Below are 24,522 nucleotides of genomic sequence, written 5' to 3' on the forward strand. Positions count from 1 at the left end.
TTGTGACACTTTTAAAAACACAACTTTTGGGGGCCCACTCCTCTAGAGCTGCTTTTGTATGGCTTTCGTGTTTTTAGGTACAAAGGGAGATTTGTAAAGTTCCCCCAATGAATTCTGACGCTTGTCTACATCTAGTTCAATTAACATGGCAAGTATTTTGTTCTTCATTGTACGGATAAGGAGACTGAGGTTGAAATGCTAAGGCGAGAGGAAAATACAGTCTCGTTATTAAGGATGGACCGCTTGCTTCCCTGCTTGTGCACAGAGAGCAGCTCGTGTTAAGGGGACGTTCATTCTCACGTTTTACAGCGCTTTCTCCCTTCTCTACCTCCCATTTTCCTGCCTATCATAGAGTTCTGTCAGCTTGTTATCATGTTTCTTTCCAGCGGGTTAGCAGCTGTCCTTATCTCCAGTATTACTCCTTTCCCACTGTTGCTTGCTGTCAGCCCAATCCTCTGTGTTTTTTCCACCTTTCCTATATATTTTTTAAGTCTCCCAGCCTTGTATCTTTGGCTATTTCGTTGTTGTTGTTGTTGTTGTTGTTGTTGTTGTTGTTGTTTCTACCTTCACCTGGGATGCTCCAGCCCCCCTTACCGCTGTCATCATTATAGGGTGACCCTCGTAGTATGATCTGGTCATGACCCTCCAGAGAAGACTGGTGTGCACTGTGGCAGAGTGGGTTTCCAAATTGCCCACTGTGGTCGCTCCTTCCAGAACCCTTACCTCTCACCCTAGTCTTAAAATGCCGGTCATCTAAGACCCTTTATTCTCCTCACCATAGCATAGTGGCTAAGAGCACATACTCCAAAGTGAACACACTTCGGTGAAAATCCTAGCTCTCTCATTTACCAGCTGCCTGACCTCGGGAAAGCTAATTAACCCTCCTGTGCCTCCATTTCCTCCTTTGAAAACAGGGATTACAGTTACAGCACCTACATTTGTTGTGATAATTAAATAAGTTAATGCATGAAGGCACTTCAGAATAGTATCTGGTGCATACAGAGGAAGTTCCATCTAAGCATTAGCTGTTATTATCCTGCATGACCCCTGCCTGGCCCAGAAAGGATGAGGTTTCAGTCTTACTATTTAGCCCAGTCCTTCCTCTTCAGACCAATGGGCTGTTTGGAATATATTCTACAGATAGAATCATCATTTCTTAATGAATGATTGGATGTCAGGGTGCAGAAGAGAGAGGGATCAAGAGTAACTGGTACGTCTGGGGGCTTTATGGATCTACCAAAACCAGAAATAATGATTTCAACCACTTGTGACATAACCTAGGAGATATTGACTACTTTAAAAGAAAAGAGTCTTTCATAGAGCAGATGGAGCAAGCATGTGGGTAAAGAGGGTCTCTGCTTGTGGAATCTGTGTAAGACATCATCCAATATACCATTCTTTCGCCCTAGCTGCATAATCGCAGAGAAAGGGTGAGCAGCACCAGAGAACAAGCAGGAAAAGAAGCCAGGTACCACAGCACTGTCAAAGTGACAAAACTGGAGTTCCCTCGTCCTTTGTGCAAAGGAGTACGCACAACGTGTCCCTTTTAATTGTACAGTTTCTGCAGTAGTGGAAGGTACCTCTTCCCACCAGTCTCTGGTCACTTATGCATTGTTCTATTCAAGCGTGCATTCTTTCATCCATTCCACAAATATTGTCTAGTGTCCACTGTGTTTTAAGCACTCTGCTAGCCACAGGTACTGTACAAGTCAGACCAGGTCCCATCCCTTACCCAGCTCACATTCCGTGGGTGAGGGCTGCCAACACACAAGTAAACAGACAAACAGATCATGCGTGCTAACCACAAAACCAAACAGAGTAATGTGACAAAAGCTGAGGGCTGCTACTATATAGGTAAACACAATAGGAAGTCTCTCCAGGGAGGTGACACCTGAGCCGAGATCTGAATTAGGAGAAGAAACCAATCTGATGAATGGGACAGGAATAGGGAAAGACAAGACAAGGGCAAAAGCCTTGGGGAAGGAATGTTCCAGTGGTCCATATGGAACAGAGAGACCAGTGTTGGCCAGAGTATGGTGGGAAAGGGAAGATTGGTAGAAACTGAGTTCAGACACAAAGGTGGCAGCTGAGCACGGACAGTCTTACAGGCAATGGAAAGAAGTTTGCATTTTATTCCAAGTGTGATGGAAGACAGTGTGGGGTTTTAAGCAGGGGAGTGAACCTGATCTGGTTTTCTGTTTTGTTTTGTTTTGTTTTGTTGTTTTGTTTTTAATATCGGTGTGACTGCTGTATGGCCGATGAACTTAAGGGAACAACAATGGAAGCAGCCGTCTAGGCAAAAGGGAATGCTGCAGAGGAGATGGAGAGAGGCAGAGAGAGTTGGGATATGTGCTAGATATAGACAGCATGAGCATTTAATGAACGATTGGATGTCAGAATGTGGGAGAGGGGAATCTAAGTAACTTGTACATTTGGGGGCTGATGACCTTTACAGAAATCAGAAGACAAAGAAAGAGTAGGTTTGGGGAGATCAAGAGTTCTTTGGACATGCTAAATTTGAGAGGCCCAATGGTACGGAATGCAATCACTTCGCCAGTTGCTACTAAATCAGGTATTGGCTAGATTTCAAGTAGCGAGAAATGCCACACATTGACTGCTCCTCTTGAACCTCCGATGGCTGTCACTAATGGGAGTGACTTGAGGGAATTCAGGTGAAAATGCCAAAGAATAGCATGTCCCTTTTCTTATAAGTTTGGTTTGGGGTATTTCCCTAGTATTTCTTTGAAATTAGAATCAGGGCCATTTACTCTGATTACAAAGCCTCATTAGGTTAAATGACAGAGCGGATAAGACATCTTTTCTGGAGTTTATAATAGCACATGCCAAGTCTCTTTGAGTGAGTGAGAGAGTGTGTGTGTGTGCACACGTGTGTGTGTGCACACGTGTGTGTGTGCTCGCGCATGTGCGCACACATACACACTTAGCATTCGAAAACACCATATGGACCACCATACCTTCCACTGAGTAAAGCATGCTATCACCAAGTTTCTTTCTTCAGTTTTCAGTTCTGTTGCATAAGCAGTTCTATTCATTCACTCATTCTTTTTTTTTTAATGTGTAAATTAAGTATGATTTCTTTCCATGTGCTAGCCACTGGACTACCTAGATATTAGTAATACAAGGATGAATAAGATATAGGTTTCCATACAAGGAACTTAGAGGCTCTACAAAATCATAGTCTGTAGTGGAGGAGAGAGCAGGTAATCAACCATTATAACTAAACACGTAGACATGTGCTATGCCTTGTCTATGGGTCATCTCATCTATCCTGAGGGCCACGGAAGAAGTCTCGGAAGAGGTAACTAGACTCAGGTTTCAAGCGATGTGTTACAGTTCTGATGAATGACGATGGGAAGAGCAGCCAGTCACAAGGAATAGCTTATACCAAGGCCTGAGAGGGGAAGAAATATGCTGAGAGACCTGCGAAGAGGGCATGTGAAATTATGACACAAAGTTACAGACTGTTTGTAGATTGGACAGTCAATCAGAGATACTTGAGCATAATGCTTTCCAGATTTCCTCTGACTTCAAACCTGGAGGCCTCCTTCCAAATCTAGTCTATTGGTGAATGCTTCACACTTGCTCCTCGGAGCTCTGTGAAGTAGCCATTTCACTCACTGTTTTACTTATGAGTCAGCTGAGCTTCCCTTGGGGCTTTACTTTCCTTGTTGTAAAATGTGATCCAGGTGTCTTTGCTCTGACTTATTATCGTCTCCTTAGTCTGTACAACTGTGAGGGGAATGATGATGGGGTAGGAAAGAACTAGACCAGGACTTGGGAACTTGGAGTTTTATGCCAGTCCTTCCACTAACATCATGATTTTGAAAACGTTGGAGGCCTCAGTTTCTTCATCTGGAAAAAATAAATAAAACACATAGGGTTGAGTTGGGTGAGAGATCTCTACAGTCTCTTATAATTCTACTACTCTGTAATCTGTGAACTGTTCAGAATGCCATCGAATGGGTGCTACTAAATCATCATATTCCTAAAGCAGACTCCAGTAAATCATTGGCTTTAATATCTGACCCAAACAAGCAGACAGTAATGGAGGTCAGGCACCGTGCTCATAAAGCTATTATCTTAAATCTCATCCTGGGTCGTCTTCACACGGGCTTATGAAATGGATAGTTCCCTAATTTTACAACAAAGAAAAATTCAGGAGATGGGTAAACTAGTCAAATGCCATTTACGTAAATATGAAATCCTTAGTTTGGTTGTTTGCTGTGGAGTTGGCTTGAATCCTGTGAGAGGCGTTGCGGCAATGGAAAAGGTCCACACTCTGTGAAGATAAGCAGCGTAATCCCCACCCATGTAGTGACAGTCTGCCTGCTCCGACCTGAATGGGTATCCTCCCTTTTCCCTCCCTTGACTGTGAACAGCTCAGGGAAAGAGCAGCGCCTCAGCCCTTGAACGACTGGCACAGTGCCTTACTCATAGTGGGCTTTCAGGAAAAGTTGGTTAATTATTCACTGAATGCCTCAATAATGGAATCCAGAAATCAGGAAGTGAATAAGGAGATGAATGCCTAAGCATGTAAAATCTGCATTCCTCCAGAGAAGCAAAGGGAAAACATGTTGCAGGAACGGCTGTCAGAGCAGCAGGCAGAGCCCTCCTGACTATTTTTTCCTTTGCTGTGACATCTCTCCATTTGCGATTTCCTCTGATTTGCTCCCTGTTCAGCCGGAGCCTCTGCTACTCTGTCTTGATTTCAGCTCCATCCAATATTTCTTGTTACCATTTGGGTGCCATCTGGACCGCAAGAGTAGCCTCTCCAAGAGAGACACCGCAGCAAAGAAAGAGATGACTGGCTGTCTGAGAAGTTCCCCTGCCCTCCTCCCCAAAAGTGTGTTGAGATCTTGTCATCCTGCTGACAGGAGCCCATTTCGCATTACTGTGATTCTAATTCACTCCCTTTTCAAAGTACTGAACTGGTGCCAAATCTTGTTAAGAGTTTCTGAAAAAGCCTTGAGTTTTTGCTAATGTGGAACTAGAATAATAGATCTTTAAAAGGAGAAAGGAAGAAATAATTAAAAACAAATAATTATAAGCTTTGGGAAACCATTCCCCTTGGTTTCTCATTTTCTCTGTACATTTATACCTACCCAGGTCTGTTTGTTCTGTTGACAGCTATCCACGCAGTAAAGCCCTCTTGCAGCCTGCCCCTTTCCCTGACAAAGGAGCTAAAGAAGGAAAGGGACACCATATTCTAAAGTCCTCCTTGGCAAATATCAGATCTCTGGGGTGAGGTCAAGGGTTGGGACCAGCATCTAGAGCCCAGGAAGCTTGTATGAGTGTAAAAGTATGAATCATTTCTAGTGCTCCTAGAGAAGCTTGATGGCTAGGATGGCGCGTTTTCCGTGTTTCTTCTTAATCTCCATCGCTGGCCCCGTTTTGGCTGTCATCAGAGGTTATCACCATCATCATCTCTTGTTATGATCGCTGTCCTCTGTCCTCATGATCACAGCATTGTCACATCAAATCCCCCAACACCAGCACTGCCACCTCTCAGAGTATCTTCTGCTTGTAGCTTCCTTAACCCCTCAGGATTGGGTGGGGTACCGCGTGTTTAATAACAAAGACAATAGTAGTAGTAATCCCTGGCACGCATCGCTTTGTTCCTCTGAAATGGGTACTTTATACTAAAGGCTTTATGCAAATTATCTTATGTATAATACCAGTCATATGATAATTGCCTGTTTTCTATCTCCTGCATGTGATGTCAGGGCAAGGACTCTATCCCAGCATAGTTACTCAATAAAGAGACGTAGAGTGAATGAGGGAGTGCTTGTCACAGTCCTAGGATAGTCCTCAAGCCAAACACTACCGGTACCATCCTTTCCCAGCATCATAAGGAGTATCTCCTTCCCTGTGTCACTGTTGCTGAGATCAAACTCACTCAGCTATTAGTGTCTTAATGCATAATCATCAGTGGTCTGCCGTTGGTGACACCAACCCCATCCTTCTGTTTATTTTCAAGAAAATAAGGGATGTGTTTTAGAAAACCAGGCCATAAAAGCATGGAGTTGCTATTTGAATTTTGAAATAGGTGTAAGGGGTGAAAAAGAAGAAGAGCAGAGAAGAGAAGGACATGCGGGTCCGTGGAATAATGGGGCTGACTCTCAGGACAGTCCAGCCTTGCCAGTGTTAAATCGGGGGGCCGGAAGGGGGGTGAATGTGCAGGAGCAGGAAACTGCTTGGACCTAGTGTCTGCTCTGCGAAGACCATGTCGCACCTTCAGCTGCTCCTCCACATGGCTTCACCCCTTCCCAGGACCAAACTTGAGCAATGGGTTGGAACCTGCCTACCTTCACCTACCCAGCAAATAATTCCACGGCTATCTCATTCCTACCTTCTTCCTTTCGTCCCAAGTCCTTCCTTCTCTCCATCTCTGGCTCTCTTTCCTTCTCTCTCTCTTCCTCTCTTCTTTCTTCCTTCCTCTTAGCCCCTGTTCCTCTCCCTCCCTCCCGTCCTTCCTTCCCTGTAATTTTGGAAAGGGAACTGACCTCCACTGAGATTTTACTCTGCCAGTTACTGGGCTGATTCTTTTCCTACACATCAGTCTTCTCACTGTTTCCTCTCGGCAAGCATTGTTATCCTTACATGGTAAGCATTATTTTCCTGATTTTACAAAGGAGAAAACTGAGGCTCAGGGTGATGAAGAAATTTACCCAAGGGAATGCCAATGATGAAGCAAGAAGCCTCCTTTTCCACTCCCCTACCCTGCCTCTCCTAAAAACATCAGGTTTCTCAACTTAAAGTATCCTTTGTTTTCAAACGCAAGCAAATTAGTATTCTTGATATTAGATTAAAGTGGGGAAGCTCAAAACTTCAGAGTCATATTCCTTCACCACAGCTGTCCCCTGTGCATTCACATTAGCTGTTAACTTGTTCGGGTCAGCTTAGGTCCCTTACCTATGTCCAAGGGGGTCCTCCTTGCTCAAAACACCTGCCTAAAACACCAGCAAATTCCTTTCATCACCAGTCCCGTCTTGACTTTCTCTTTGCATTTTAAGAAAGGCGGTTTCAAGGACCCTCCTAACTTTTAGGAAGCCAAATGTAAATATTTCATTGTCCAAGGCTTTGTGGAGATACTGCATTTGCATGCACTTCAAAGGGAAGATGTAACTTTCATTATAAGGTCTAAGAATTTCTTCCACCCTCTAACTTTCTGGACAACCTTGGAGACCTTCCTGAAATGGTAACTGGGAGAAGGAGGGCTGTGAGCTGCTAAAAATGAGGAATTAAAAGCAACTTTTCAATCACTACAGAGACAAATCCTCAAAGCAGCACCAGTTTCTCTATGATTAGGTCAAGGCATTGCATCCAGTAAGACCACTGAGCCCCACATCTCGGTAGACCTGGAACATTTTGACATAAATGGGATTCCATTTTGTTAGAATGAGGATGAGACTTCATGGATTTCCACTTGAAACATGAATATTAACTTTCTTTCAGAAGCCCCACAAATGTCTAGTTCTGGCTTAGCCTAAGGCAATGGAGGGGATAGAAAACAACATTTACATCCAGAAGGAAGCTGTTAGTTTTGCAAACTGAGTTTGATTTCATGGTGCTGTCTAGACATAACAAAGAATTCAGTTCTCCCATAGAACCTTTCCAATCAATGCAAAGGTTGGCTATTCTTTGAAAGAAGAGAAGAGACTATATAAGAAGGAATTATGTCTAGAATTTAGAAAAACCTCAGTCAACCAGAAACATCGAGAGCTGAGCTATCCCACAGAGTTGCCACTAGCCACATGTGGCTATTTAAATTGAAATTAATAAAAATGAAATAAAATTAAAACTTCATTTCATCAGTCACACTGGCCATACAATAGCCATTTGTGGCTCCTGGCTACCATATTGGACAGTGCGGCTACAGAACTATGCGTCATCACGGAAAGTCCTATTGGACAGCACTGCTCTTGGGGGAAATCATCGACTAGCATTACAGTTTCTATTCCCCATTTCAACTTGCGCCCACTCCCTCGGTTTCTCAATTACCAAACAGATTTTCCTGTCTTTCTCTGCCTGAAAGTAGGAAAACGGTTGTTTACTGTTGGCTAAAGGTGATGGAGAACATAAACTCCTAGGTACCCCACAAGGAATTAGTCTTCATTACCATGTGTCTTCCTTCCTCTAATCACTCACCATGGAAAGGCACATGCATTCAAACGCCTGGAATCACTAGGTGCCTTAATAGTACCCACCTTTGCGCAGGTACAAATCACTTAAGTGAATCCGTTTCTCCCGAGCTTCCGAAAGGGATCGTTGAATTCATTCTTTTGCAACATCGGCCTGAGTTCTGAGTTTAGATCTGGAGCTTTGTGCCCTCCCTGTTCCACTCCCGTTTCACCCCCAAGCTAGAATGATTATATATCCTGGCTCACTCTGAGCTTCAGCAGAGCAGAGACCATATATTATTCTTCGTAGCTCCAGTGCCTAGCCAGGACCCAGCATGTGGAAAGTGCCCAGTGTTTGTTAAAGAAATTAATTAATCAATTACATAATCAATCAAGATGCCTTCAGTTTTCCCAGTAGGACTTTCACTATTCCTGCCGAGAGTTAATTCCCCAATACAGTGATTAGCAAATGTGGCTGCACTTTAGAATCACCTGGGGAGCTTTTAAAACTTACTGATGCTGGAGCCTCATCCCAGACTAAGAGAATCCAGATCTCGGATGGCGGGGCTCAGGCACCAGTAGCTTTATATAAAATCTTCCCCAAAGGATTACACTGTGCAGCCAGGGGTGAGAACCACTGCAGGTTCCTGATTTGGCAGCCAGTAAGTAAGTTTTCACCTTTTTTGACATGTTCACCCCATGTCCCATCTCATCCACCGTCACTTTCGCTGCAAGAGTCACAAGTTTCGTCTTCATAGTTACCTTACTCAGTTATGGGACATTAATCTCCCCCACTGCTCCAAAAAGAGATTATGGGAAGATAAACTCCCCGGGGAAGCTTTATTTGACTGTCTTAATGAACATTCAGGATAGAACTGTATTGAAACAAAACAGAAGACTCTTTCCTTTCAATCCTCATTGGAAGTTTAAGTTGTGGGTAAAACTTGATGTCTTGTTGCGTGTTTCAAAGCAGAGAACAAAAGCTGCATGCATGTTATCACAGTAAGTATAGAAAAAAGGAAAACAATGCTTGAGGATAAATGAACTAAAACTCTAGTAGTTACTGTAGAAGCAAGAGTTGGGGATGTGGAGAGATTAGAGAATGGATTCCAAGTAAAGTGGGAAGAACTTCCCCACTGGCTGGATGAAGTGCAGTGGGTGTTGCAAAGCCTGCCTCAGGCAGGAGGGAAGAGCTCTGAGAAATGACTGAGGCAGGGTCAAAACAGGCAGATAAAAACAAGTACCAGGGACAAAATGTATGGCGGGAAAAAGATGATTAGGCAAGGCTGTAGCCAGAACTGAAATGAGAGGGGGAAGATTGGGTCAAGAATGGGTGAAAGGGTTCAGGACTAAGGCTGGTAGGTGTTGGGCAACCTCGTACAGAGGGTCTTATCTGTGTTCTCCAGCAGGGGTGCTTTCTAAAGAGGGGCTTCTGGCAAGATTTTTGTTTTTTCTTCCTCTTTCTTTTCCCAAATATCACATAATAATAGTTTCCTAACATTAGAAAATATGTGCCTGTGCATTGAAAAATGAGCCAAAAGAAATAGGATGAAAAGATACTAATAATAGCTACTATTTATTGAGCACCTACTATGTGCTAGACAGCAACTAATAGTTTGCACCCACATCTCAGTTAATCTTCTCAGTGAACCTGAGATGTTGTCATCATTATCATCTCCACGTTAAAGATGAGAAAACAGAGGTTAATTGGCTTGTCCAGGAGCGCAGCCGTGATTCAATTTGTATCTGTGTGACTCCAAAGAGATGAATTGGCTCGCACACCCAGACCAAACTCCATCTGAATTTACGGAAATCACCTCATCACACCCCACATCCACACCTCCCCAAAGGCCACCTCTTCTGTCATCAAGAAAGTGATGGGCTCGTGCCAACGCTGGTTATCCTCACACATTTTCATTATGTGGTGGGGGTTTTTATGAGACTCTACCACAGGCTGTTTTTCAAATTTATTTAATTCATCCATCATGCTCTGAAGCCATTTGCTTTTTTATATTGGACAGACGTAATGAGATTTTGGACACTAAAAAATGTTTTTATTAAAAGTTATGACCCAGAGCTAGTTGGTAGGGACTGTGCCATAAATCCCTGGAAGTGCGAGTATTTATAAAGGATGTAGTGACATAACCTTAACCTTTTAGGCCACTCTGTAGATTATAGGATCACTTAGACTAATATTGTCTCGCCACCTCTCCGCACCTCTGGCCAAATAATAATGATCATTTATGTGGTTATCTGATGTGCTTGTGCATTCTCTCCTCTTAGCCACAGTTGACTCTGGGGGAACCAGTGCCCGGTGGAAGCAGGTGGTTGATGACAGAATTTGCTGGTGGGTTGGCCCGAAGGCCCTGCCGTGGTGGGCACGAGCACACTGGCTCTGCTCTGCAGCCTGGTAACTGGAGCTGAGCGACGTCAAGTCACATGTGCAACAGACAGGGCGAAAGTGATTTCTGACAAATGCGTATCATGAGACTCTTGGGCGATAGCTTCTCCATTCCTACATGGCCGACGGGAAGCTCTCCTCAAAATTAGGAAATGAGACAACTCTTTCTGCTCGTGCATAGTAACTCTATTTTAACGTCAATATTATCAGATTCACATTAATGTTATACTTTCTAGAAATCATCCAGAGAATAATTCGCTTGTGGTCTGGACCAAAACATGGTCATTAAATCTCTATATAATAGATATCATATATTGTATATTATCTATAATAAATATTGCTGTGACTTTTAAGTTAACATTTATTAAGTAGAGCCCTGGGGTGTCAGATGGTGGGCCACAGTTCCACAGAAGACTGCAAGGGGATTGAAATACAGAAGTTTATTCCTCCCAGGTCCTGGAGGAGGGTCCATGTGGAGGGGTCAAGGCCAGAGAGAGAGCAGCAGGACCTAGGGACATGCCATTATTAGGGCCCCTCTGGGCAATGCCTAGGGTTCCTGGGCTAAGGCTGGGTTGGGCAAATTCAAAGAGATCAGGGTTTGGGTAAAATTATCTAAGGGGTACAGAGGGGAAGGCCATGGGAGGCGAGGGAGACTGCTTATCCCAGGAGCCATATCAGGAACTGGTATTCATTTGTTTCTCTGCAGGCTGTTAGCTAGGGCATGCCTCACTGGAGGGGCTCGTGTCATTTTGTGCAGGCCACTTGGCCACACAAAATGGGTGCTGAGGCAGCAATATTACAGAGTAGTTTAGCCAAACTCTCAATGTTATAAACAACAAAATAAAAAAAGACATTAAAACAATTAGATTCGGTCAACTGCCAGCTGCATTTAAAACATGCATTCGTTCATATGTGTTTGAGCACAGCTGTGTGCCAGATCCCCTGTGAGCTGCTGGGGATTTGGGAGTGAGTACAGTGTGGTCCCTGCTTCCGGAAGCTCACCGTGTGGTCAGCACAGACGATGTGCTCTTATTCTCAGAGGAGGATTTACAGCTCACACAATCCCGGGAAGCTTCATGGAAGAGGCGGCCTTTCCTCTGGGGTGGAGGAATCGGATGAGCTATGAGCTTGCAGGGATGAGGAGAAGAGCATTTCAAGCAGAGGGGACAGCATGTGCAAAGGCACTTACAAAACGAGCTGTTCACGGGCTACTCTAAAGAGTTTAGTTTGGCTAAAGCACATAACATTTATTTTTCTTTTAAAACAAAAATCTCAAGGATAAACGTTATGCTCTTATCTGTTGCCACTTTCAAGACTAGCCAGGTAAAGTCTGTAATTTCAGGAAGAGGAACTTATTTACACACGTACCATTGCTGTATTTCCTAATGTTTGATGATCTGCGTGCACTAGAAACATATGCCAGGGTGTTCACAGTACTTGGGCAACGGCTCCCGCCGACTGAGACTGGGAGAGTGTAAATCCTATACAGATCCATCATCATTACACTCCTGCGTCCACGTCATTTGTGTGTCATTCCCTTCATCCTCATTCATCATCCTTTGCACTTTCAGAATGGCCATCTGATTGAGCATTTTGAAGAACGGTTTGCTGCAGCCACCCCGGTAAGAATGAGAGGGCCCTTCTGGGGAACTGTTTCGTGTCATTATCATCCCATCATTCATGTCATGCTCATAAGTCATGCCTTGTGGTTACAGAACAGAAACCTGCCGATGGACTTCGATGAGATTTTTGAGGCAACACAGGTAAGGCCTCCAGGCTCGTGTTAAGTGAGGGCTGTTCTCGTCATTCTCATGCTTTCCATGTTGTCCTCATCCAGCCTGCGTGAATGGCAGGCGCCCTGCTCTGCTCTGCTCTATTCTAATAGGAAGACTATTGGCGGGCCTGTGATACGGTCAAATAGTGTGTGTATGTGTGTGTGTGTGTGTGTGTGAGAGAGAGAGAGAGAGAGAGAGAGAGAGAGAGAGAGGCACTCTCGTTTCATTCAACAAATATTTTTCAAGCTTCTAGCATGTCCCTGGCATTCTGATAAATGCTGGGGATGTCATGTAGAGGAAGACCCAGTCTGTCCTCAGGAAGCTCATATTATAACACAGTGCAGCGTTGCATAGCATAGGCTAGGATAAGGTGGGGTAGGGTAGGGTAAGGTAGGGAGTGGAGGATAAGTTCCGACAGCCTGGTGAAGCATAGTTTAGTGCAACACAGTGTAATGGGGGTTCAGACACAGGAGCAGGATGTACCAGGTACACCACTGAGAACCAAAGACAGGCCAGACTGCACTTTAATCAGGATGTCCTAGAATAGATGCACTGGTTTATAACCAATATTCGTACAGATTAGCTTTCAAAGTCCAGTTACTAGACTGTACTTGAAACCAATGAATTTGGAATCTCTAGGGTGTGAACCAGGCATCAATATTTCCCCCACCCCCATTATTTCAGCCAAAGTTGAGAGCCACTGAAATAAGAGTATCTCATAAGCTGTTCTGGGCAGTGGGATGGAATGCAAACTAAGGTAGGAAACACTTTCCCGGGGGGGGAAAAATAGTCCTCTAATTTTTGTCCTGAAGGATGGGTGTTAAAAGCACAGGGGGAAGGAATGAGTGTTCGAAGTAGGAGGAAGCACGTCTGCAAAGCCCTGAGCCATGAGATGGCACGTCCTTTACAACCCCTGGTGTTTCTCTGCTCCATGACACCGCCCTGATTGTGTCTATAGGCCTGTCTTTCCATCAAATCACCAGCTCTTGAGAGCAGAAGCAGGAATGTGCCTTACTCGCCCCTGTATCCCTTTGCACAGGAGCTGATGTACAGTAGGGGCTCCATACTTTTTCTAAATAAAGGAGCTCCCGATACCAAAACATAGGAAGTGGGTCTGTGAGAATGTGTTTTGAAGGACATCTCAGCCTTCGCCAATGGTGCCTTCAGAATTTCTCTATGGGAGGGGCCTAGAAGTCTAGTTGCAGTCGTCTAGTTGAACATAGGATCCGGGGACTGACCTGGAAACAGCAATTGTATAGCACTTCAGATATTCTTGTGAAAACATCACTTGTTTGTATCCAAGAATGGCTGGGGAAAGAGGAGGCGTGATGGAGATACACAGGGGCTCCTCCTTCCACAGACAAGCTACTTGTCATTCCCTTCACTGGCCTTAGCCACTCCCAGTGTGACTCTGCTTACCCTGGAAAATGCCTGAAGCCTAAATCAGGAGCAGAATCTGCTCTCAACGGCTACCTCTGTCTTTACCTGAAGACATCTGCAGTACCAGTAATGGAAGGAAAGGCACCTAGTCATCTCGAGCCAGCCTTCCAGGTGATTTCTACAGATGGAAGTGCATCACGCCAGACTTTTTAGAAATGCTGGTTTCTACTTAGAAAATATTCTGGAGCTGGACTTGCACCATGTCGGAAGGCTAACAAGGGCTCTGTAAAGTGATAGATAAACAAGATACTGCTTGGTCCGAAGGTCACATCCAGCTTCTTTTAGCTGACTGGTCAGAGGCAAGTCACTTAACCTCTTGTTCTCAGCTCATCTGCAAAATATAGATAGTGAGACACCTATGCTGCCAAATTCACAGGGCTCAGTGCACGTCAAACGTGATGATAATAAGTATTGCAAAGTGTATTGTAAACAGTAAAGTGGTTTACTAATGTGAACGATTACTTTTATTCTCTTGAGGCTGTTAAATGATTAATTAGGACAATATTATCAGATGGAACATGGCTTACTGTGTTATAAATAAAAGGGCTGAAGTTAAGGGGGGAAGGGAAGTTGTGAAAATAGATATTATTCCAGATTCTCAATTACATATGGTTATTAGAATTACTTTTAATTTTATGGGCTAAGAATTCCTTGTCTCTATAAAATTTAATTTAACTCAAGGTTCTATTTAAACAGCAAATCCAATGAAATGAATTAGTAATCTATGTTTTGCGCCTCTGCATGTTTTTCTCATTTAATCCTTGAGTGAGAAATCATCTGGCAAAAAAGGAAAGTCCAGATCTCAAGAATGAAGGTTATTCAAAAAGTTGTGCTTAAGGAGAAAATTAGCCAGTAAACTATGTTTATGACATTAGTAAAAGTGTACCATGAGTTCAACACATGTGAATCATAAATTGTGTGACTTACTTATTCATTTTAATATTTCCCTACCCCTGAAAATAGTTGTGGACCATTTTCAAAGCACTGAGTTCCACTTGCGAGAAAGCTCACCAGCTTCATTTGAATTAAATAGAATTATTACTTAGATGAATTTGGGAGAGAGTCTAAAGGATTCGTATAGTTTCATGAAATAATATAAAAAAATTGAAAACAAGCTAACGAAGGCTTACCAAAGACAAGCAGCCAGATTTGGGAGAGCACCCTGCATGCCGGCCACGGCATTATCATCGTGTAGCTCTGGGCTGTTATCCTGGGAGAGAATCAAGGCAGTGAAGAATTGGCAGAAAAGACAGAAAAAATGCACCAAGTGCCACCGCTGTCCACTTCTCCGGCCTCCTCTCCTGCCCGCCTCTCCACCATCACGCTGGTCCCACCAAACTGCTGAGACGCCCACCTGCTCAGGTTGTTCCAGGCCCCTGTCCCCTTGTATCTGCCTGGATTGGCCCTCCTCTTGGTTGCCTGGCTAACTTCTCCTCTTCTTCAGGATTCAGAGCAGGGCCTTTTCCTTGAGAAAACCTGTATTAAACTTCTTTGCCAAAATCTGGCTGGGTCCCTTCTAGGTCTCCCCAGTGTCCCATAGAGAACTCTGTCACCATGCCTGCCACATGACCTTGAAATAATCTCCATCTATGGATTGTCCCCACCCGACTAGAAGCTCCCTGCAGGCTGGAACCTGGCATTTCTCATGATTATGTTCCCAGCCCCTAACAGGTGTTCAGTGTTAAGGAAAAACATCGCTTGGTTGGGAAAGACATGGATATGAATAGAGCTGTACTCGGTGCCAGGCACCGTTTTCCAGTCGGAAAGCTTACGGGGAAGAGTTGAAAGTGAGTTAGCCAGGCTAAACTTCTTGCAGCCAGAAGAGCCTTTTGTACTTTGTAAACCAGACATAGCCAAACTTCAAAGAAAGTCCTGCTATTAATAGTGTCAATTAATCTGCAGAGGAGATATTACCACGTCTGCGGTCCCAGTGAAGGAACTGCAGCCCTGAGAAGTGGCAGAGATTGAAGTGGCAGAACCCAAACGTCGGTCCCCGGTGTGGGATGTCCCAGCCCCCAGAGCTCACTTACCTGTCAGGAGGAGAGAACATTCTTTACTTGGTTGTGAATCATAGAGATCCAGTCCCGCCTGGTTAGAGCCCAGCTCAAGTGCATGGTAGGCAGGGAGATGCTCCCTGTCCTTTCCATTGAATGGTGTCTTTAGGTTTCCCCGATTAGAAGCTATTACTTATAATCCAAAGAGGAGCAGAAAGTGGTTTTTCCTCAGTGAGCCGGTTTGCACAAAGCATGATTATGTAGTCTAAATCAGGCCGTTGGAATCCTGGCCATAGACTCCCAGCAGTCTCTGAAGCTGGAAGTGTATGCAGATTAGTGTCTAAGTGTAACTTAAAGGGTTTCTTCCACAGCTGTGGCTGGCACAGCTCAGGCACCGCTGTATGATGGATGGGGATACAGAAGATACAGTGTCTGCAGTGATGGAGTTCCTAGGAGTGATTGATAGTGTATATACTGGGCTAGTTGTGATGCCCTTCCTGGTGTTAAATGATATGTTTTCTTTCCCTCCAACTACATTTTTTATTCTAAAGACAGACTCCTTCAGTGGCTGTCATTTGACTGCATGGTCGATGTGCAGAAAATTCAAGTCCTGGCCTGGGTGACCTGGAGGTCACCTCTGCGAGGCTCAGTTTATCTATCTGCAAAAATGGGGATGATGATTCCTGCCTCTCAGGGTCATTGTCATTGGGAGCCTTTACTGAGAAGAGGCCATGAAGTCATGTGTTACGCAGCACACGAAAGGCGTTTTGTACACATGGATACACTCATGAGAAAAAAACACACAAAAACAAATGTTAGGGCTGCCTTCTTGCCTTTATCTCCTGGAGAAGAGAGACAGTGCTGGCAGGGATGGGAACTCCAAGGGAAGGGGTGTTATCGTTTATGGGAGGTGGCAAAGGCTGAATCTCCTCACCTGAGCAAGGAGAAACAGGCACACCGAAACAGGAAGGAATTCTGGCCACATCCCAGGTGTTTTTAGGATCCTGAGGTGCAGCAATGACCAAAAGGGCTTCTTGTTTATATAGACATGTTGCAAAAGAGAAGTAGTTTTCCTCATGGCATACTGTTTTTAAAGCAGGGCCCAGCAGCAGCAGCATTCCTTATGGTTATGCCATTATCTTTTTGTCTTTTCAGGCTGTGACCCAATTAGAACTTTTTGGGGACATGTCCACCCCTCCTGATATAACCTCTCCCCCCGTAAGTATGCACTGCCCTCTGAGTCCTCCCTCCCTTCCCTTCCCTTCTTTCGTCTCACAGTGGCAAGAATATGGGATTTGGGGAAAAGAGACCTGCTGATGGATTTCCACTGACTCTTTCCAGCTGTGTGATTTGGGCAAGTTAACTAGCCATTCTAAACCTCAATCTCCTCTGCTATTTTTCAAAAAGGAATTATGATACATGCTTCTGTTTTGAGAAATAAATGAAACCGTGCGTCAGCAGTGATATAAGATCACCTGGGTACTTGCTTTTTGCTGGGCGGTGGACAGACCCATGAATGGGATGTAGTCGCTGCCTGCAAGGAGTGCATGGTCTAGTTGGAGATGTGGGCAAGAAACGCCACAGGACCACAAACATTTGGCATTTGACAACATCTGCCCGGTGCCCACACTGCCAGGTGGTCAGCCCAGTCAAGGAAGCCCCTTCTCCCCGCCTCCTTTCTGCCCTTCCCTCTCTCCTTTCTTCCTTTCCTCTATGCCTCTTCTTTTTCTTCCCTCCCCCTGCCACCTTCCCACCTGCCTGCTAGCTTTGCGGAGCTGCTCACGAAGCTTTGGATTCCCAGCTCCACGTTCAGCCAGGGTATCTCAGTCATTGCTTATAAGGAGGCAAAGATTGTAGGAAGCCCTCATTTGAAAATGAAAAGGAAAAAAGGAATTATTATAAAACCGAAGCAAAATAGAAACCCAGTGCTTTGAGAACTAGATGCATTCAAAGACCACCCTGCAGCCCCTGCAACAGCAGAGCCTGCTGAGATGGCCCCTCTACCTCCTCTGTACCCACTCCCCAGCGGTAGGCGGGGAGCAGCCAGCCACAGCTGCGCCAGCTGAAGCTGCTGGGAGGGGGCAGCTCCTCCGGGCACCGTGCATTTGTGCAGACTGAGGGATGGTGCTATGGTTCATTGGTGCGATGCGTCTCACAAAGAAAGGCTGTAACCTCACCACTAAGGACAGATGGCACGAGACTCTGCTGCCCACAGCTGCCGCCAGGGAATCTAGGCACAGCTGTTCTGCTCCCAACACCTGATGTCCAAAGCAGCAGTGAAGGAGGGGACCGCAGCTCCTACCTCCAGGGACGCTGGACGGCTCTAGAGAACCTCATTCTCTCCTCCATCCCTGAGGGGAACAGTTGTGTCCTGGGTATTGGCATCTCAGAACTGTAGGACTCTGGAGCTAGAAAGGCCTAAAGAGATCTTCTAACCTCATTTCCTTCATTTTACAGATGAGCACACTGAGTCCCAGAAAGGGCATGTTACTCACCCAGTGTCACATAGGGGAAAAGAGAATGGCGTTGATTGTGTTTAAAAGTGCTTAGTGCAGCATCTCAGCTGTGTTTCTGGCCCTGAACCCAAGTGCAGTCCAAATGGATATTTCATTATCCTCGGAACAATGCCGTTCTTCCCACAAGCTGCTAGTTTAAAAGTGACCTCGTCTAATTGCCATGGTTTCAGGATTAATTGCTTGCCCCAGTCTATCCCAAGGGGGAAAAAAATAAGGATATCATGGTATCAAATTGACCTACTCTATAGGCAAAATGCCTCTGTAAATGGGTGTAGCCCTTTGAAAGGAAACTGCGTACTAATGTTTTTATCTCAGTGCCCCTCACCTTACCCAACAGTTCATGGCACAGATGTTTCTGGAATCTGGAATCCTGCATGGACCAGGCACTATCGAATTTGCAGCTGCTCAGGCATTGTTGTTTTGAGGGTTTCTTTTTGTTGTTTTTTTTTGGGGGGCAGGGAGGAGGCCATTGTTGTTTTTATTATCTTCTTGAAAATATTTACTTCTTTTTGCAAGTGAAGAGAAAATTCAGGCCAAATTCTGGGAGGCACCAGGGTGCAGGCTCTCTGTTCCAGTTGCTAAGCACTGTTTATTCATTAGTCAGCTGTTTATTGACCGTGTATTAAGTGACAGGTCCTGAGCTGGGCATACAGTAGGTCCTGAGTGGGTGCATGTCACTTTGAATTGACCACGTCTAAAGGATGAAAGCCAAATGTTATGGAACAATTCGAGGGCCCGAAAACACCCCTCAGGGATTGGGGCTCAAACTGAATAGTCATGATACTGGCAAACGTCATCATTTGCTGAGCACCTAGTATATGTCTCAGAATGGTGTCAACAGCTTTAAATGCACGATCTCATTTACTCCTCCTAGCAGCTCAAGAGGTAGGTATCATTTTGTTCATTTTACAGTTAATCTGTGTGACGGGCTCATGGTCTGCACCCCACCAAAGTGGTCTGGACCGTGGCTCGTTTCTACAGCGCACGCACATACCTGCTGCCTCCCATCCCTGATGACTGCTGAGCCACCCCCCCCACCCCAGGAACCTCATGCACCCTCTGTCTCTCTCTGTCTGACAGACTCCTGCAACTCCAGGTGATGCCTTTATCCCGTCTTCATCTCAGACACTTCCAGCGAGTGCAGACATGTTTGGTTCTGTACCTTTCGGCACTGCTGCTGTACCCTCAGGTAAGCCGTCTTCCACCTGCTTGCCTTCCTTCGGCCTCCATCAAGAAAGAAAAAGAATTGACTGAACCAGCGGCCAGATTATGCCACAACCCCCGAGGAACCACCATTCTCTCCTTGTGACTCTTCAGGTGACCCTGAGAAGTTGTCATCGATGAGGCGGGAAGGCTGGTATTTACAAAGGTCTGGGGTACTGCTGGAATTCAATGACGTCTTTCACCTGGAAAGTTCAAGATTCTAGGTTACCGAAGTATATAGCTTTAGAGAGCTTGGTGCACACAGAGCCATGCAAGTCAGATTCTTCCTGTCTATTTCAGCCAGAAGGAAAAAAGCTGGTCGGTGGGGAGGAGGTGAGTCAGATCTCCACACACCTCTTGAGATCTGACTCATAGATGGGATCTGTCTCATTTGATGGAGATTCAAGGACGGGGAGATTCCCCATACAAGAAACCTGAGGGACAAAGCAAACTGCTAACAGTGAATTGGGAGGGTGATGGAGCTCTTAGTGATTTAGAAAGCGTTTGTTCTTTTTTCCAAATATTTTTAAAAGCGTGTATACTACTTTCACAACAGGGTAAAAATATATAGTGTTTCAGGTGAGTTACAACTTGGTGGGGTTGCTGGCATCTTGTTTCCATGAGGTCAGGCTCTCCATGCAGCCAGTGCTCTCTACTTGGACATGACCAAAGCTGGTATTACTTCTGCTTTTTACATACATGGGAGCCTGAAGGACTTTGCTTTCCTTTTTATTTTTTTTAATTAAAGTTTATTGGGGTGACAATTGTTAATAAACTTACAAGGTTTCAGGTGTACAATCCTGAAATACATCATCTCTATATCACGTTGTGTGTTCACCACCCAGAAGACGTTTACTTTCTTTAACTACGTATTTGAAGTTTGTGGCTTCATCTCTCTTTTTCTACTTTGTTTTCATAAATGGCAAATAGAGTTGAAATACTTTAGAACACAAATCTTGCAGTTTTGTTTTTTTTTTGTAAAAAATTACTCTTAATTACACAGTGTCAGAAACAAATTCTTGCCACCACAGATAAACCTTGTTGTTCTGCAAAGTGAATGAAAAATGTATACCCTGTCCTGAAATAGTTAACACTTACTCCTCATGAGCCCAGGGATTATTATGAACTTGGAGAAGCAACCGAGTTTGGTAGCCACTGGATCTACTTACAATTTAGAATGTGCAAATAGCCTACAAATGTATGTAAGTGCTAAGCTTCCCTACTGAATCTGTTTTACCCATCTCTAAAATGGGATAGTGGTGATGACTGGTCTTCCTTACCTAAAACAGTTATCAAAATTTCCTTGGAAATAGTATAATAGCATATGTCATTTTAAATCAGAGTAACAGTTTTCAGTCAGAAATGCACTACCTTTTTGTGTCGTCAGCCTTGTGTTCAGAATACCCATGCGAGATATGTTGGGACCCATGGAGATATGCTGGGACAGGTGATGGGAACTGTAGGCACCAAACTTACTAATTTACAGGCACGTTCATTCCGTAGATAATCACTGCCTGCCCACTATGTTCCAGGCACTGTTCTAGGTGCCTGGGGTGTGTCAGTGAATACAACAGACTTCTCCCTGCAGAGAGCTTACTTTCTATTTGAGAGACAGACAACAGCATTAAAATACGTAACGTATGTAATATGTTAGAAAATAGTAAGTGGTCTGGACAAAAACAAACGGTAGAGTAGGGTATGGGGGCTTTGGAGCAGGTGAAGAGCCGCTGTAAATGGAGGCTGTAGTCAGGAGGGGCTCCTGCAAAGCTGAGATGGGAGCAGACTGGGAGTGGTAAGGGAGAGATCCAGGAAGGTATCAGGGTCACGTGTACTCCAGGAGAGGAGGAAGGACTTGGCCTCTCGGAGTCTCTGTTCCCTTCTCTGTAGGTGAGAGGGTGGGACTGGATGCCATTGCCCGTGTCCTCCAGCCCTTTTGATGAAAAGCACCTGTGGACCTGCCCATGCCAGGCAGGGCTCGGGGTCTTCTCTGCAGCTTGTGCCAGGTGAGGGCTTTGAAGACCTGGATTTCAGTCTTGCTGGTTGACCAGCTGTGCTACAAACTATGGCCAAGCCACTTCTGCACATCCAGATTTGGTTTCTTCAGCTACTAAAAAAATACACATATATACATATATCTATATATATGTGTGCATATATATATATGTATATATGTATATATGTATGTGTTACCTCCAAGCTTCCAATTTTTAGAATGTGTATCTAAAATTAATTTCAATTAGCATATTTTTGCTTTCTTACTCTACATAAGACACGCTGAAGAACAAAACTAGGCTTCAGTTGGTGTTAAAGTACCTGCCCTTTTCCTCCCTTAACTGGCCTTAAAAATCTCTGCAGCAATGGCTCTCCATCTACCGGTCCCTAATCGTAGAGCCTAGTGATGGAGGACGAGGAAGTGAACTGGGGTGTGCAGCCCAGTGGGCAGACTGTGGGGTGCTATTGTGTCCAGTGGACCAAGTTTGAATCCCAGCTCAGCCATTTATTTATAGGCTATAGACTCCTGGGCAAATTGCTTAACCTGTCAGGGCCAGAGTTTCTTCATCTTTATAACTGAATTGAAAATAATACTTACCTTGCAACAATATCAGGAGGATTGAATGAGACAGTTAAGTGCCTTGAAAAATGCTAGCACATTTTAGATGCTTTATGTAAAAAATGCTGTTACTACGATTATCCTGATTTCTAAAGTAGAAGAAAATATGTGTTGTCCTACCCTGTTTTCCCGAAAATAAGACCTAGCTGGACAATCAGCTCTAACATGTCTTTTGGAGCAAAAATTAATATAAGACCCGGTCTTATTTTACTATATTTTACTATATTTACTTATTTTACTATAAGACCGGGTCTTATATAATATAATATAAGACCTAAGACCCGGTCTTATATTAATTTTTGCTCCAAAAGACACGTTAGAGCTGACTGCCTGGCTCGGTCTTATTTACAGGGAAACACGGTACCTATACTATTTTTCTTTACATTCTTGAGATGTTTCAAAAATGCATATAATGAAGTGTAGGGCTTTGGCCTCTTGACTGTGCCTGGTGGAGCTGGTCTGGGTGGAGAGGGGTGGCTGGAGAATGTACTATGTATGAACATAGAGCCTGCCACTAACCAGCTATGTAATATTAAGCTAAATCTCTTCTGAGCCTCAGGACACATATCTGTAAAATGGGGATCAGAATTCCACTCCATAGAGCTGTTCTTAGGATTACACAAGTTAATACATATAGTAAAACATTTAAAACAATGCCTGGCAGTGTTTACATAAGGTCTCACCTAATGTTTGCTACCCTGTTGACCAGAGGCCCTGGCTCTGCTACCCATGCTGTTTGTAACTGTGGCAAACCATCCCCTCAGGAAGCTACAATTTCTCTAAAAATGTAAACTCCACCAGGGCAAGGATTGTTTTGTTGTTGTTGTTGTTTTTACTGTTTTGTTCTTCACCGCATCTCCATCTCCAGAGACTAAAACAGTGCTTGGCATCCAGTAGAAATATTTCTGAGTGAATGAATGAATGAATGAAGCAATCAATCAATCAATCAATCAATCAATCAATCAATCAAATGAAATAATATAGATAAGAGGTACCATGCAAGTTCCCTATATGTTGTGGGAATCCCTTAGTTTTCAGTGGTTTTTTTTTTACATTTTAGTCTGCTACTTTTTTTTTTCTTTTTTCAAATAATGAGGGTATCCCTGGGTACCAGCATCTGGTTATAAGTTGCAATTTCCAACACTTTTTAAAAATCTAACTGCAAGGCAGTAATGCAGGTGTTTCACCTCACAGCAAGGAAGTTTATGATGGATCTGAACTCTCTGGCATAAACAGATGCTCTTTGGCACCTCCTCTCTCCACTGTTGAATGTCAATGAGCAAACAGTTACTAAGCTGTTATTGTTATGTGGCTGCAGTGGCAGCCACCAAGTGGCTTCCCATGTCCAGGACTAGCGCAGCCCTGCCACTGAGGTGTCCCATCAGGCATGCACCATGCCATGTGGCCAGAGGACCTTAGCTCACAGAACTGGGGGAAGCCCAAGCTGCACGGACCCTCTCCCCACCCCAGGAAAAACAAGTGAGACCTGCAAGTTCCCAAACATGATACCCAATTACCCTGTGCAGCCTTTTTTTCTTTTGAATATTGTACTTTGGTCTGAAGCAGATGGCATGAGGCCAGAGAGACATGCTAATAGCTCTCTCTAGAAAAGTGTTCACTACACAGCCCATCTGTTTTTTCCTTGTGGGGGAAAAAAAAGATAGGGGAAAAGAAAACCCTGCTACATGCTACCAACAGTAGAATCATCAGAGATCACAGCACTTATGCATCTTGGAATTTAATTGTACACTTGGAAAAATGCAGGGAAGACATTTATTCTATCACTCATTTACCTGTATATAGAGCCTTTCTCCAATCTAAATCATTTATGGAGCAGCTGATTTGTGCCCAAAACTATGCTAGACACCGACGGGGGAGAGCGATAAAATAAAGGGCTCCTGCTAGCAGGTGGTTTCTGGTCTACTGAGCGAAGACAGAATAACCAGGCAATTATAAGGCAGTGTGACAAGTGCCATGAGAGCGATGAACAGAGGACTGTGGAAGGCCAGCAAAGGAGAACTAACTGAGTCTAGAAGTGCTGCTGAGCTGAGTCTCGAAGAGCAAATAGGGGGTAGCCACGTGTAGCCATAAATAGGGGTTGGCATTCTAGGCAGATGGGCCAGCAGAGACAAGAGAACAGGTTGAGTGTTGTTTGCAGCTGCTACCGGAAAGGGTGCTAGTAGGAATTCAAACTGAAAATAGGGAGGAAGAGGTGGAGAGGGGGCTGACCCCCAAAGGTTCATAAGCCAAGCTCAGGCATCTGAACCTGATACACAGGACAATAAAGCACTACATTTGCATTTTAGAATAGTCCTCTGGTGGCGCAGAGGAGGGTGGAATGAAAGCAAAGCCAAAAATAGGCTGGGGAAGGCGGAAGCCTTCCATCTATCCAGCAAGATGGGCGTCAGCGTTGAGGTGATCACAGGCAGGTCTCCACGCTG

General features: G+C 44.5%; 1 protein-coding gene across 7 annotated transcripts in view; it reads left to right on the top strand.

Annotated features, from left to right (window-relative positions):
• Positions 1–24,522, top strand: part of DAB1 (DAB adaptor protein 1) — a 1,094,927-nt gene that overhangs the window by 1,049,512 nt on the left and 20,893 nt on the right. For 5 of the 7 annotated variants that reach the window (XM_081055476.1, XM_081055478.1, XM_081055479.1 and 2 more), the window contains 2 exons: positions 16,907–16,969; positions 19,348–19,456. In XM_081055476.1, coding sequence (XP_080911602.1) covers positions 16,907–16,969; positions 19,348–19,456 — 172 coding nt within the window. Of the gene's footprint in view, positions 1–12,113; positions 12,165–12,257; positions 12,306–16,906; positions 16,970–19,347; positions 19,457–24,522 lie in introns of all 7 variants that reach the window. The other 2 variants (XM_081055475.1, XM_081055481.1) reach the window with 1 other exon arrangement.

The sequence above is a fragment of the Rhinolophus hipposideros genome (assembly GCF_964194185.1).
Source record: "Rhinolophus hipposideros genome assembly, chromosome: 8".
Classification (NCBI taxonomy): domain Eukaryota; kingdom Metazoa; phylum Chordata; class Mammalia; order Chiroptera; family Rhinolophidae; genus Rhinolophus; species Rhinolophus hipposideros.